Source organism: Vigna umbellata, chromosome 3, assembly GCF_029865625.1.
Source record: "Vigna umbellata cultivar VRB3 chromosome 3, Vumbellata_1.0, whole genome shotgun sequence".
Taxonomy (NCBI): Eukaryota; Viridiplantae; Streptophyta; class Magnoliopsida; order Fabales; family Fabaceae; genus Vigna; species Vigna umbellata.
In genome coordinates, this window is record NC_142167.1 from 28,692,522 (window position 1) to 28,708,621 (window position 16,100).

Consider the following 16,100-nt stretch of genomic DNA (forward strand, 5'->3'; position numbering starts at 1 on the left):
TGTTACAAGTTCACTCAACTTGAGCTATGTTCGGTCTCCCTTAAGAACTCTTAAGGGTTTCCATTAATCTTTTTACAAGATTTCATGAGTTTTAACTCTCCAAGTATACAATAAGTATTCTCACCACTCCTGGTCAACACAACTTTTAACCACTTCTAGTTTCACTAATCAACACGACTAATCTGAGTTTAACCATTCCTGATTTACAAGTATTTTAACAACTTATGGTCTTAAGTATTCTAACCACATATGGTCTTGACACTAGATAAATGTTTTAATTTTCTTCATAATTTATAACACAAAATGCGTTATTAGCAATATGATAACTCTCTAAGAGATTATATAAAAAATACAAAGATTTCTGTGATTTACTTAAGTTTTTCTCTCAAAAGAAATATACAATGTCAGACAATAATGAGCATAGGGAGCTTGAGTTGACTATATTTTTTATTTTATCCTTCTTGTTATCATTTTTTTCTTCTCTTTAAGATTTTGTCTATATATAGTTTCTCCTAAAAGATGACTCGTTAGACAAGGAAGGTGACTTAAAGAGAATAGGTAGCCTTTAGGTAGAAAGTTAGACTTTAGTCTTCTTTGTCGACGACATAGCTTTATCATAGCCTTAAGCAAACTAAGCTTGTAGGATGTTAGAGAGTAGAAGGCTTCAAGAGAAACATTTCCAAAATGCTATTTTTCTCTCACAACGTCTTTTTCTTATATGCAGTGATTCTGATCATATCTTTCTATTTTAGTGATCTGTACAAATATCAAGAACAAAGTATACAAGAATCGAATCACTTTATCGTACATGTATTAAATGTTTTGAACGTTAATAAGCGCTAGATTGATAAAACATACAACATGTATAAACATTATATGGTATAATCATTGGATGCTTCTTCAAAGGCTATATTCTAAAGACACTTTGCTTGATATAACACTAGAATAAAAAATATCTTTTAGCTTTAGTGTTATAAAAGAGATAAATTTTCTCGTTCATAAGACGATTTCCTAACTCATATAGTTTATTAGATAATTTTATAGAAAGACGCTTCCTTTTCTTAGACGTTATTCATAGTTTTAGTTTATTAGACAATTTTGTCTAAAAAACGTTATTTAGAGATACAAAATATTTATTTCTTTAGACGTTGTTTCTTTAAAAGACATATTTTCATGCATAACTTTACTTTGTTTAAAGCTTTTTGTTAAACTTCAAAACCTGGGTTCCTTAGACAATTTATTCTCTACACGATCTTGTCGTAAGAAGTTCTTTTAACCAAACTTTGTTAAGTTTATTTGAGGTTTTAAATGTGTTTCTCAACTAACATTAAAAAAATTGGTTAAAAGAACTAAATTTACACATTTGTAAAATTGATGGACTAAATTGACAAAAGTTTCCAAAAGGAACTAATTTCAAATTTATTTAAAAGTTAAGGGATTAATAACATATTTAACCCTTATAATTACATGATATTTTTTTAAAAAAAATCTTTTAAGAAAAATCATAAAGCATAATGAAAGAAGCTACTCCAGTCAAATAAGCTTAACAAAATTTGATTAAAAACTAAATTCACTAGTCAAAATAACATATTTTAACTCGCACATGACGCTTCAGTTTCAGAAAAACCGAAGCGTATCAAAATGCGGTGGCAATACCGCAATTTTAACCATCTTATATGCCTCGTTTATTAATGAAATGATGCCAGTAGTTGACCGAACGGCCTCGCTGTCACTGTAATGTACAGACTGAAGAGACCGAACGCCCTCGCTTATTTGCATAACCGAGGTCGTAGTTGACTGAACGGTCTCGGTTGAGCGCCTAACCGAGGCATTTAGTCTTGTCATCCCTGTGAGTCCCTTTACTGCCACAGTAATGTACAAACTGAAGAGACCCCGACCGAACGGCCTCGCTGCCACTGTAATGTATAGAGTGAACGAACCGAACAATGTCGATTGTTTGCAGAACCGAGGCAGTAGTTGACCAAACGGCCTTAGTTGAGCACCTAACCGAAGCATTTAGTCCTGTCATCCCTGCAAATCCCTCTGCTGCCAGTGTAATGTAGACTGAACAGACCGAACGACCTCACTTGTTTGCAGAACCGAGGCAGTAGTTGACCAAACGACCTCGGTTGAGCGCCTAACCGAGGCATTTAGTCCTGTCATCCCTGCAAATCCCTCTGCTGCCACTATAATGTACAAACTATAAGAGACTGAACGACCTCACTTTTTTGTAGAACCGAGGCAATAGTTGACCGAACAACTTCGGTTGAGCGCCTAACCGAGGCGTATAGGGTTAAATTATTTTCAAAAATGTCATTCACTGAAACTATTACACATCGGTTGACCGAACGACTGAGTTAGTAGGGTGTTTCTGTTTTGGTTAAGTGAAGGAACCGAGGTAATAGAGCATTTCTAGAATTATATGTCCACTTTCGCGAACAATTTTCTTCACACGATCTTTCTTCTTCCTCTAAGCAAACATTGTTCTCCAGCCCACTGCTCGTGCCTCCCCCTCCGTGTTCGTCGCGCCTCCGTCGCCGCTCTCACCCCGCCTCTGTGGCCATTGTCGGACCGCCTCCTTTGCTCCTCCCTCGCGAGGACTTGCTCATACCTCGTGATTCTTGTGACCTTGTACCTTTGTCACTCCGTTGTCGCGGGTCGTCGCCAGTGGCGTTCATTGTTGCCACCTCCGTTGTTGTCACGCCATTGGTGTCGCCGCTGTTGCCTTCGCTGCTGCTTCCATCTCGCTGCCTGCATTTTGTGAACGAAGCATCCACCTACATTTCTTTTTAGGCTGCCTGCATTGCTCTCTAGGCTGCACCGTTGTCGTCGTCGCCACTACCAGGTGCACCACTGTCGTGGTGGGACTGTTCTTCATCTGTCATTGGTGTTGTTGTTCTCGTTGGCCCGATACTGTTGCGATATTGGGGTTAAAGTTCAGATTGAGAAATTTAGGGTTTTAATTTGTGGGAATTTCTTTTTGGGGATCCGTTCGCGTTGTTATGGTCCGTAAGGGTTGTTGATGGTTGCGCCAGTTGGAGAAGAAGACTTCTTGTGGTGGCCTGTGGTGGTCCGGTATAGGTGGCACGGTTTTTGGGTGGTGGTCTGATGTGAGAATGGAGTGTTGAAGATTGGTGGGCACCTTGTTATCAAGCTTCTCGACAGTGCAAGCGAAAAAGCAACCTAGACGGTGGATGCAGGTCACAACCGATCAGTCTTGCGAGAGGCGGAAAAGCTAGCGAAATCGAACGTAAAAATAATAAAATAAAAAACACTCTACTGTCTCGATTCAGGTTCCAACCGAGGCAGTAGAGTCCGAGATACTGCCTCGGTTCAGGAACCGTTGTCGTTTTTCTTGACTGCACTAGTGATTTACACATTTGTAAAATTGATGGACTAAACTGACAAAAGTTTTCAAAAAGAACTAACTTCAAATTTATATGAAAGTTAAGGAATTAAAAACATATTTAACTTTGAAAGTTAAGGAATTAAAAACATATTTAATCCTTAATAATTTTTTTTAAAATTTTTAAGAAAAATCATAAAACATAATGAAAGAAGCTACTCCGATCATGAATAAATAGTTCATAATAGTCTTATTAGACCATACATCTTTCTTAGATAATAATATTTATATATTTATGCTGTTTTATATTACTTATATTTATCAACTAATTTATCAATTCATTTTATCAACTACTCTTGAGTTAAGAAATTAGTTTATCAATTTTATGCTTATAAATCAGATGTAATAAAAGAGACATATTTAGATTATAATTTTGTTAGTGAGAATTCTGTCAAAAGAAAATAAATAAAAACTTGTCAAGAAGAATCAATTTGACAAATGCAATTAGCACCATACAGTTAAAATCGACTTAATTCATTCCACACTAACCTGTTTTTAATTTTAAATTTATAATTAAAATTAGTTTAAATACATCAAAATCAATTATATTCGAGTTCGCTATTAATAATAAGCTTTGGAAAAGTAATGAAAGAAGAAGAAAATAAAAAACAAAGTTAAATTCTTATTGTTAAAAGACATTGATTTTTTTTTCTCATCAATTAAAGAAAGTATATAGTTATTCTTCCTTTCCTCCGATGATACCATATGGGTGAATGTTAATTTATATTTTAAATTAACAATAATTTTAATATAAGAAAGTATATAGTTATTCTTCCTTTCCTCCTATGATACCATATGGGTGAATGTTAATTTATATTTTAAATTAACAATAATTTTAATATAAGAATTGTTTTTGTTTGTACGGTTTTCTTTAATACCAAAAAAACTATTTTCTATTTTAAATACCATTCACAATGTGAATTTCGATTTGTATTTGGAAATATGAATTCATATGGTGATTTATTTTAACCGTTAAGAATTTGAGTCCTCCATCCCAATTTTGAACAAATTTTTGAATTAAAATAAGTAAAGTTAAAATTTATAAAACATTCTAAAATTATTGTAAGAGAATACAAATAACATAATAAATTAATATTATATATTCATCACTTAAATGGATATGATAATTAATGTATTAATTGCTTATCGAATTAATAACTTTAAATTAATAGAAGGAAGAAGAATAAATTGTAGAATAAAAGCGTACATTAATATAAAAGGACGACGTTAACGTTAAAGAAAATTATTATAATATTAAATTATTTCATATTACTCATACAACTCTCACTTAAAAGAAATGATTTTTAAATCGAAGGTGATTTACAAAATTCAACCGTTATTAATTGATTTACAAAATTCAGTCACGTTAGACACTACTTTATTATGATTTTACCTTAAAATTGGTTATGCTAAGTAGCAAGTAATATTGTACTATTATCTTGATGTCAAAACCGATTGGATTCAAACTACTCGACTTCATATGAAATTCAAACTACTCTTAATTTTCATGAGGTTGTATTAAAAAAATTAAAATTTTGTATGGATTAATTATGAATTTGATTTACTTAGATTAAATTCGAGGTAAGTTAGGTTAACTTTTGAATTCACTTAATTTTTTTAATAAATAATTTTTATCTTATAAAATATTGAAATGAAGGTTTGTGTTCGTGTAAAATTATTTTTGGATAGAATAATTAGACAATATGAAAAATCTACAAATCTTTACTTAGTAACTCAATTTTTATGCTGAAACAAATTTGAATCGATGTGAAATTATTAAAAATTTTGTTGAGGAGATTTTGTTATATCTTTGTGTTAATGAAATCTTATGTTTAATTGATCATAAATCTAATGACCTTCTATTTATTTAAATTTGACTTAGAAAATTTTTGTTATTTTTTTAATTGAAAAAAAACTTAATTAAGGGAGGTAGTAAGTCAATCTATTTAACTCACCAACTCGTTTAACCCACCAAACCATGATAACTGATCTGGATTTAAATTTTTTTTTTCAACTCTTAATAAGTGAGTCGGATTGACTAGTCAACCCGTGACGACTCAAGGAGAGTCAAACCAGGTGGTATGTTTTTAGAGTACTAACCTGAAAGCCATTTTATTATATTTTAAAATATTTGTATTTTTTATTTTGTTAAGTAGTGTAATTCCAACTTCTTCTTGAGATCAAGACTTCTTTTTTATTATCACAAATGAAAATATGGTCATCTTAACACATACAAAAATATCTTGAATTTTTTTTTCCATAATTGTATGGAAGATAATAGGAAGGTTCATAAAGTAATATGTAATCTCAATACCAAAAAGTTTTACACTAAAATCTTATTATGCAGGACCCTAAAAAAATCCATCCAATGTCAATATTTTGAGTTACCACATAGAATTTTCATAATGATCATGTATGCATACTTTATAAGCCAAATATATAATCATGCAATGCCACTTTACAAAAGATTATGCATATGAAAAAAAAAAAGTAGAAACCTCGTAACGGAGAATTGTATGAGAAACAATCTCTCTTCTAGCCATATAAATTCATCAAAATGGATTATGAGGTCTTAAAAGTTGAAAATGAATAACAAATATCGCAGTATTGTGAAACTAATGACTATTTTATAATGATGATCACCCGTTAGTTATATGGAGCTTGTAAACAAAAATGTTATAAATAACTTAAAAGAGAAAATAGTTCAATTTTATTTTTTTATTACAATGTATGCAAGACATTTACATTTTTTTTTCTAATCATCAGATGATGCAATCACAACTTGTTTCTTATGTTTCTAATCATCACATTGGCTTTCTTATGTTTCTCTCGATCGGCGCCAAAATGTTTCGGGAGGGATATTTTTACGGTTGAGAGACTACCTTTCTGATGTGACTTTCCTGCTTTCAAATACTTGAGTCACCTGCTCCGCTCGCTTGCACTCTTGACCAGGGGAAGATACCTGCAAAAGGTCTCAAGTTAGGCGTAGTTTAGTTAATTGTTTATCACAATTGAGTATTTGGGGTCTAGTAGAACGTACTTGACTTTTGACCTTGACCTTATATTTATAAGTATCCCATAGATCCTAAACTAGTACAGATCCAATAAAATAAAAACAAACTTACCTTTATATTCGGTTAGTTACTCATAAACAGTTTATCAATATTTTTGATCAGATATCTTTAATTAATATCTTTTAATCATTATACTATTATTTTATTATCTGCTGGATTATTGGTCCAATAATATTTTAAACCTTGACCCCATTATGGTCCAACATCAATAAAATCATTTAACCTGGTCGACCATTTTTAATGTAGCAGATAAACTGAACGGTCTTAAATATTAATCATTTGGTCTATATGATATATCATACAATTATTATAATAACATTTTTAAGCTTAACAATTTATTAATAAGCTAACAAGATAAACAAATAATAAGTATATCTTATAAATAATATAAAAGTGTATAATTTTAATTATCATAATTTATTTGTTTTAACTGATAATCTGATTATGTAATAAGTTAAAAATGAATTTTACCTTTTTTTTTGACAAAAACCAAGTAAAAAAAAACTTCTTTAATTCGACGTATTTCTAATCCGTGTTCTTCGTGACAAACTCTACCTATCTTCCATGGTCAACAAATTTTTTGTGATGGGTATAGTCACTTAGTTGTAAAATTTTGAAAATTAGGTAGGTAACATCCATGTATGACTAGTACATAGATGCGTAAAATTATTTTTAAAATTAATTGAACAGGTTAAATATGATTTAATTAATAAATTCACAACTTTCTGTTGTTTTCGGATTTTTATTCACACAATATGTTTTTGAAAAATAACCATAAATAAATAAATATATAAGGAAAAACATAAGAATATTTTAGCGATTATAATTTTTAGTTAAGAATTATTTTAATTATGTAATATGTATTTGTTTTTATGTGATAAGATAAAATAATGAAATTATAATTTTAAAAATAAATATAATTGTTTTTACAATTTAATAATAGATAGTTTTTATTTATTTTGTAAATGACTTTTATTTATTTAGTAGATGATTTTTATTTGTTTAATTTATAAAAATAGTTAAATTTTAAAAAATCAATTAAATTTAAATATGTAACTTGAAAGATAAAAATGAAGAAAACAAAAGTGAACACCAAGAAGGAAATAATTTTATATATAGGTATAGATAAATAGAAAATATAGTACTATATATGTTCAATCGTTCAATTGAATAAAAATAAAATTGTTTTATTGAAAATAACAGAAAGTAGATATAATTTGATATGAAAAAAGATATAAATGATTAAATTAGATTTTGATATGATATAATTTGCTATAACCATATTTGATTAGATAAAATACACTTATACTTGTTTTAAAATTGATTGAGACTTTGGGTTTTCATTCTCTATATATAAGAAGTTTCACTTCACATATGACACACTAGAAAATTGACAGAAGTAGTTTCCGAGTTTTTTTCCTCGTCTCTTTACTATTTGCATAAACCCTTTCTGCTTTCTGTGTTCCTGAGGATTGAGAGTAATCGACACAGTTGATCATCCAAGATTCTCGTAATGGAAAACAATGATGAAGGTAATCCATCGATTCATATGTTTCGCAAAGTTTTTCTTCTTTTTGGTTCAAAAACATTCTAAATTATACCTTTAAATCAAAACAATACCACAGTATCTCTTTCTGATAACTGAAACAAATATGTTGTATTGTGTGAAGGTGTGTTGTGTGAAGATATGTTGCGGGAAATTCTGTCAAGGCTTCCAGTAAAATCTCTAATGCGATTCATGTGCGTGAGCAAGAGCTTTCAATCTCTCATATTGGATCCACGATTCGAGAGAATGCATCTTCAAAACTCGCGCAAAAGCACCAATTTCTTGATAGGTTACGGAAATGGAGGTGAAACTTCCTATGTCGTTCCCGCACCGATCAGTTATTTGATTGAAGATTCAACATCCTTCTTTGATGGTGATATTATCAATGGATCTAAAGCTCATTGGAAAAAGGATCGGGTTCTTGGTTCATGCAATGGCTTGGTCTGTTTGGCTAAATGGAACGAAAATGGAATCATGTTTAACTTATGGAACCCCGCAACAAAAAAAGAATTTGGAAACCTAACACTTGCTGAGATAGACGAGCTTGTCATGTTAGGGTTCGGCTACGATAACTCAAGGCATAGCTACAAAGTGGTAGCAATAGTTGGCAATCTGAATACCGTAGATAATCTTCCTTATAGAACCTTAATTGGCAGCCCGAATGACGAACGTGGTTGGAGAGAAATTCAAGATTTTCCAACTGTATCTACTTCAGTGGAAGGTGATGCAGTATACCTAAACAACACTCTTAACTGGTTAGGGATACCAACTTATAATGACTCTGATGATGATATGGACGATTTTCTTACATTGAACGACGTGGTGATTGTTTCGCTTGATCTTGAGACAGAGACATACAGAGAGATGTTGCTTCCTCGAGAACTTAATAATGGTGTGTTCATAGGATATTTATGCTGTTTCTTTGAGCAGGTCCATTGCAATGAAGGTCCATTATTTGGGGTTTTGGGTGGTTGTTTAAGTGTTTTTGTTCATAACCGCGAGACAAAAGATTTCAGCATATGGCAGATGAAGGAGTTTGGGAATCGAAGATCTTGGACTCTTTTGCTGAACACATCTCTTGAAGATCTTGGAGTTAACATGGACGAACCATATAGCATCTTGCTGCCTCTGTGCATGGTTGAGAATGATCGTGACATCGTCATCATTCACAGTTCATTTCAAGAGTGCGTGAAGCAAACAATAGTTTATAATATGAGAGACAACACAGTACTGACTTCCAGAAATGTGACTCGCAACTTACTTTGGATCTATCCTTTTGATTATGTTGAAAGCTTGATTTCCCCTATTGCATAAATTACGCGTTCTTTAACAATTTCTTAACAACAATTGTTTTTTTTTTCTTACATTGTATCATTACTTTAATGCTATTTACGTGGTTGCTTATGAAGTTGAACTCATGCCTAGGACATTTATGCTCATCTTTATAATCTAAAGATTTTTAATATAGTCTCGCATCTTGAGCATTTTTAATTTTACTTCATTCCTTTATTAATTTTTACTAACAAATATGAAAATATGTTTAGCTTTATTTAAAGCTAACGTCACTAGTTTGATTATACAAATTAAGAATCTTTAATTTGATCTTGAACTTTGAATATTTATTACTTAATCTCGCACAAAGTTATTTAGTAATAAATAAGAAAGTACGCTCTGTTCTTCACACCTAAAGCATCTCTATTTCTATTCTATATTTTAAGGATATTTAGTTTAACTTGGTATATTTAAAAACATGAAAGACTTTTCAATCAAATTTTTTATTTGTATTAAAATTTATATATCAAATTACATAAAAAAAAACTTATATGTTTCTCACAAGTACTAAAAGAAATTTGTATGTCAAGTTACAGTTTAACATAAGCTATTATGCCTCAATCTTTATAGACAAACCGTATCAATTATGTTTCCCTATTAAATTATTATTGTTAATATATTTTCATTTAATTTATTTTTGTTTTTTGTATATTTTATTTATATTAGTTGTATTTGATTTTGTTTTTTTATAATTTTAAATTATGTTATTTATATATAACATTATTGCATATAAAATTTAGAGTGTTCATAATTTCTTTGTAAGAAAAACAATATACTTTATGAGATTTTTATTAGTAGAAGGCCTCAAGCCACAATAAATATAATACATTGAAAATACTTTAATATAAAACTTCACTTAAAATAATATTTTCCAAAAATAATAAATTGATTAATTTTTTAAATAATTATGTGAATAAAAAATAGTATATGAATTACGTTTTTATTTAAAAATATTTAATTTTGTTGTGTTTTATTTTAAATTCATTCTTTTTGTTACCATATTGTAATGATCTCATAAATGAATTATATGTAAAACAAATAATATTATATACAGAGAAAAAGTTTATAATATAGTTGTATGTTGTTGTCAGAGAACTATATTAAAATATAACATTAGATCTGTCAATTTGGCCCCCCTTGCATGGTTTGGTCTTAACCCATGTGGGTTGGGGTCAGAAAAATCCACAGGACCAAAAAGCTCTTCGTAGAAAAAGTCCTTCGTAGAAAAAGTCCACGGGTCAAAATATCTTCAAAAGCCCTGTGGGTCAAGGCCAACCCATGGACTTTTTTTTAGAAAAAATGTTCATTTTGAATACAAGAAAAAATATAATTAACTCCTAATTCGTTATAAAAATAGTTACTATAGAAAGTAAATGGAAATTTTTATAGGAGGAGAGTTCTAGAATCAAGAAGCAAAAGCAAAATGACAATATTTATTGAGTTAGATTCTCTAAGTATATAATTAAAGGATCATTTTATAAATTTGAAATTTAAATATTTAATTTTGTTTTTTTTAGGTTATAAGTCAGAAATTAATTTTGGCTTAATACCTCTTTTGGTCCCTATTTAGGGGGGCACTGTTCAAGTCCGTCCTACCTTTTTTAAAAAGTTCAATGTGGTCCCAAGTTATAAAAAAAGTGTACAATTAAATCCTTTTTGGTCACGGCGTTAAATATTTAACGACCCAGCTGACAGCGTGGAATGATGTGTGCAACGTGGCTGTTTAGGTTCATTTCAGTCTGACAGACCCAGTACAAGTGTTATTCATTTCAGTTTTCCAGCAGCTTATTATTAACATATTGTTTCCACACAATAAACCCTTTTCCAAACAAAGTTATTAGCACAAAAATTTACGGAATAGATTTATCAGTTCTTGCTTTCAGAAATTGGTTCCTTAGGAAACAACTTTTATTCTTCACTTTGGTGAAATGAAAAATAGGCTGAAATTTCTTTTATAATAACTTCAACTCTTTTTCAAAATAAAGTATTCATATAAATTACTAAAGTGAACTAATTACATTATTTCAATAATTATTAGACATTTTTATTTTTAATAAATTTATAAATTTAATAAAGTTAATCATTATTGATATTAGTGATTAAATTTTATTTGAATATAAACTAATAATTTAATATTTTAATAAAAAATTAATATTAATTGCTGAAAAGTTATTTAAATAAAAAATGTTATTTAATATTTTAATAAAAATTTAACATTATTATTTAAATTTTATTCAAATTGAAAATGTTAATTTAATTATTTTTCAAATTAAAAAGCAACTTTTTAAATAATATAAATGATTTTACTATTAAATTTTATACATAAATAATTCTTTATTTGGATCCACAAATATATTGTGAATAAAGAAAATAAATTAATAAAAGTAAGAATATTAAATTTGGATTGAAATATTTAAACAAGAATGATGAGATGGAAAAGGAAAAAGAAGGGAAAAATATAAGTGAAAAAAAGACAATTTGATATTTTCTATAACATGGATATTTAATAATCCTTTTCATAGTTGTACAATAAGGTAACAGTTAAAATTAAAGTTTGTAAAAAATAATTAAATTAAGTTAATTGAAGAACTCCTATGTATGTTAGAAGAAACGGGTGCTTTCCTTGAGTCCCAGCACCAAAACGACGGTTTTGCATTGCGTTTTGAGAAATCCGCGGCACTGCGGCCATCGAAGAAGAGGAAGGAAAGGAACAGTGTATTTGCGAAAGAGAAGGAGAATGATGATGGGGTTAAGGTGGGGTATGGTCGTAACGGTGACGTTCACTGTTTTTATGTTGTGGTTTGGAACACTACACGTCCAAGCCTCTAATTCTGTTTCCGCCTTCGTTCAAAACGCCATCTACTCCAACAGAATCACCGTTTTCAGCTTCAAGATCACCCAATTTGGAAGGCAGCTCCTCCAAAATGCTTAACCCTAACTCACAAAATTACATGTTTACCCCTTATGCAGCCACGTTATGAACCTAAACGTTGCATACATCACACGCTGTCAGCTGGGTCGTTAAATATTTAACGCCGTGACCAAAAAGGATTTAATTGTACACTTTTTTCACAACTTGGGACCACATTGAACTTTTTAAAAAAGGTAGGACGGACTTGAACATTGCCCCCTTAAAGACGGACCAAAAGAGGTATTAAGCCATTAATTTTCTATCTAAAATTATCCTAATTGAAATTTAAGAGAAGATTTTCTCTAATTGAAACTCTTAATTTAAAAAAAATGAGGCTTCTTTTTTTTGTTAGAAAGCTAATAAAAAAGAAATTAAATATAAATGATTTTCTTTTTCATTTTATACTCAACAAATCATGCTCATAACATAAATAATAAGTAAAAAGAGAAAACTCATAAACCTTGTGCTGGGTGCAGTTGTATTCGCCCATAGGATTCAATCTCTTCTTACTACTCACTCAAAATGTTTACATTTTAAATGTCATAAACATAAACATACATTTATGTTATGTGTTCTAATTGAAAGTTAAAAATAAATTATTTAATGTGTTAGTTAAAGAATTGAAACACTATAACATTTGTCATTCTTTAGTACTTTTAGGTTTATTTAAAATTTTCATTTTTTTAATAAATTTTTAAGAAATTAACTTTCTTTTTATAATATATCTTATGGTGATTTTGAGAAAAGATTATCAGAGAGAAAAAACAAAATAAAATATAAGTTTAATTTACACATAAAATATTAATACTATTTATGATCCAAAAATTTTAGATAATAAATTTTTGAATTATTTTTAATTTTAAATAGTTAAAAACAGATTGAGTGATATTTTAGAAGTCAAGGAAACAAAATAGTGATTCTTTTTAAGAACTGTAAAAGCAGTGCAAATATTAAATCAATTTAATATGTTATTATTTCTCTTTGGGGTTATTTTGATATTACTAATTATATATAATTTTCTAATAATTGGTGTCTGCATATAAGACATAATTGTATTACAATTGGCAACAAAATAAAGCATTTTCATAATATTTTAGTAAAATAAATTTGTAATACTATTTAGTTGTATAAAATTAAGTGTGTGGTTTGCAATTGTTTTTAATTATTTAAAAAAGTGGTTATTTTGAATATTAAATATTCTATTAAACTATAATTAATTAGTTTTATTTAATAATTTGAAATAAGAAATTAATTACATGAATATAAAATTTAGTACTTTTAATAGTTACTATGAGAATGTTGAAGTTTAGTTTCCAAAAAAATTTTAGTGGGGCTAAACTCACCTTAACTCTGACCCTAACCTCCTTTAGAGGGGGCTTTAAGGGTTTCTTTTAGCCCCCATTTGAAGGGCTTCTTAAGAGGAGGCTTTTTCAAAAGTGGATTAGAGCTAACTCCAAGATCATGGATTAATTTGACAGTTGTAGATAACATCATATAAAAGAAGGCTTAATACCTCTTTTGGTCTCTCAAAAGGGGGAAAATGTTCAAGTGCGTCCTACGTTTTTAAAAAAGTTCAATGTGGTTCCAACTTGTGAAAAAAGTGTGCAATTAAATCCTTTTTGGTTACGGTGTTAATTTTTTAACAGTCCAAGTGCCCTCCTGAACAAAACATAATGAGGTGTCCACTTTTTGTCATTGCGTGGCACTGGAAAGTTAAATGACATGTTCAGCGAGAGAGAGGAATCTGTGCGAGAAGAGGGAGACTGCGAGGCTAACGAGCTCTTCGGCGAAGTGAAGAACACGTTCGACAGCTGTTGCGGAGAGACGATGGAGCTCGTCCCGAGTGGTGATGCGCTGTGTGTCATCTCCGACGATGGCAGTGGAATGGATAGCGGCCCAAATCTTGCAATTTGGGATTAGGGTTTTCGAATTTGGGTTTTTGTTTGATCTGAGTTTGGGTTCCTTTGAGAGCTAGAATCACGGCTGTAGAGCTGCGATCATTGGGGCAGGTGGCTACGGTGTCGTAGGCCCTGGTGGCTTCCTCTACGGTGAAGCAGCCCCAAAGACGCTAGCGGACGCCTCTGAAATGGGCCTCTTTGGGTGGCGGCGGAGCATGGGTGAGCAATCTATCCCATTCTGAAGAAACACGATTAGAAGCACATGTCCAAACTCAACACTTTTGCATCCAATTGTTTGTTGTTGCTACTGTTGCCATGAAGGAGTTTCCTTCTTGTTTTGGAAAAAATGGGGTTCAGGTTGCTGAATCATCCTCATCAAGCAACACAAGAGCGGCTCAAAATGTTTTCACGTGTGTGTACCAGTGCAAATTAAGACGCCGTTCATGTCTGATCATGGTCTCCTGAACCAAAACTCTGATGGGTCAAGGCTTGAGCATGGGAATTGATGATTTGGGAAATCATTGTCTCTGCAAGGTTGAGATAAAGCCATCGCTATTCTCAAAGAGAAAAGGGTCCAAGAATTTGGAGGTCCAATTTGGTAAAATTGATATCTTTTGGGATTTGAGTTGTGCCAAGTTTGGTTTTGGGCCCGAGCCGCTGGAGGGGTTCTACTTAGCGGTAGTGTTCAACAAGGAGCTGGTGTTGCTACTTGGGGATCTGAAAAAGGAGACATGCAAGAAGATGAACAGTGATTGTGCTTTTTCCCACAATGGTACCGTTTTCATCGCAGCGAAGAGCCGCATGGCCACCGACAGGCTTGATTCAGAGGCCTCTATGGAGAGCGAGAGATTTTCCATGGCGGAGTTATCATAAAGCTTTGATCAATGGCAGAGTTATCATAAAGCTGATGTGTGGCAAGTAAATTGTTCTTTTAAAATTCAAAATTAACATATTATATTCCACGTATGAGGAAAATAGGACAGCTTATTAAGTGTTGGTCAACTAGACAGCTCTACCGTTAAAATTTTGATGCCTTAACCATAAAGGATTAATTTAATCCGATTTTTCACAAGTTGGGACCACATTAAACTTTTTAAAAAAAGGTAGGACGGACTTGAATATTGTCCTCTATAGAGGGACCAAAAGAGGTATTAAGCCTATAAAAGAAATAACGCCTCTTTATTTTCCTCGTTAAAAATAATTACAAAGCGAATCTATCCATGGAAGAAGAAGCTTAAAATGTTGCTGTTGTTCAAAACTCAAAACCATATATCGTATTGTCATTATTGATGTGATCCACCCAAAGAGGATCAAAAATAAAATAGTCACAATTTCACAAGTTTGTTTGTTTTGTTAAATATACTTTAGTCCCTTCTTTCCTTGAAGCACCAGTGGTCTAGTGGTAGAATAGTACCCTGCCACGGTACAGACCCGGGTTCGATTCCCGGCTGGTGCATTTGTTTTTCATATTTATTTTCATTTTTTAATATTATTATATTTCAGTGACGTCACCAATAGTTTTAAGTTAAGTACTTGGGCTTATAGCGGATCATGAATAACGTATTAAGGTTTTGTAATCAATTTCGAATCTCAGACAGATGTGTAATACAACAACATTAGTATTTTAGTTTTAGGTTTAATTGCTTCCTTTGTCCCCAGTTTGGTTGAATTGTGTCAAATTCATCCTCATTTTTAAAAAAGTTTCATTGTCATCCTCACGTGGTGTAAAAGTTTCATTGTCGTCCTCACGTGGTGTAAAAGTGTCAATTGAATCCAAACATAGAAAAAATTTGTGTCAAAGTAGTCATTTTTCCTATATATCTGTGTCTTCCTTTCATACAATCAAGTACAGATATTCATTTTACCTTATCCAATTTAAGGCTTTTCATAGCTCCAGAGAAGTGACATATGAAAGGAAGACACAGAGATATAG

General features: G+C 31.0%; 1 protein-coding gene, 1 non-coding gene and 1 pseudogene across 2 annotated transcripts; all 3 read left to right on the plus strand.

The window, feature by feature from the left end:
• Positions 1 to 7,993: 7,993 nt before the first annotated feature.
• LOC124831716 (F-box/kelch-repeat protein At3g23880-like) lies at positions 7,994 to 9,340 on the plus strand. The gene is made up of 2 exons (XM_088109545.1): positions 7,994 to 8,012; positions 8,151 to 9,340. The coding sequence occupies exons 1-2, from the start codon at positions 7,994 to 7,996 to the stop codon at positions 9,338 to 9,340; spliced, it is 1,209 nt and encodes a 402-aa protein (XP_087965671.1).
• Positions 9,341 to 14,482: 5,142 nt separating this feature from the next.
• On the plus strand, positions 14,483 to 15,040 carry LOC124836089 (uncharacterized; annotated as a pseudogene).
• A 512-nt stretch (positions 15,041 to 15,552) lies between these two features.
• Positions 15,553 to 15,623, plus strand: TRNAG-GCC (transfer RNA glycine (anticodon GCC)). Its single transcript has one exon. It is a non-coding gene; the product is annotated as a tRNA-Gly (tRNA).
• The last annotated feature ends 477 nt before the right edge of the window (positions 15,624 to 16,100 follow it).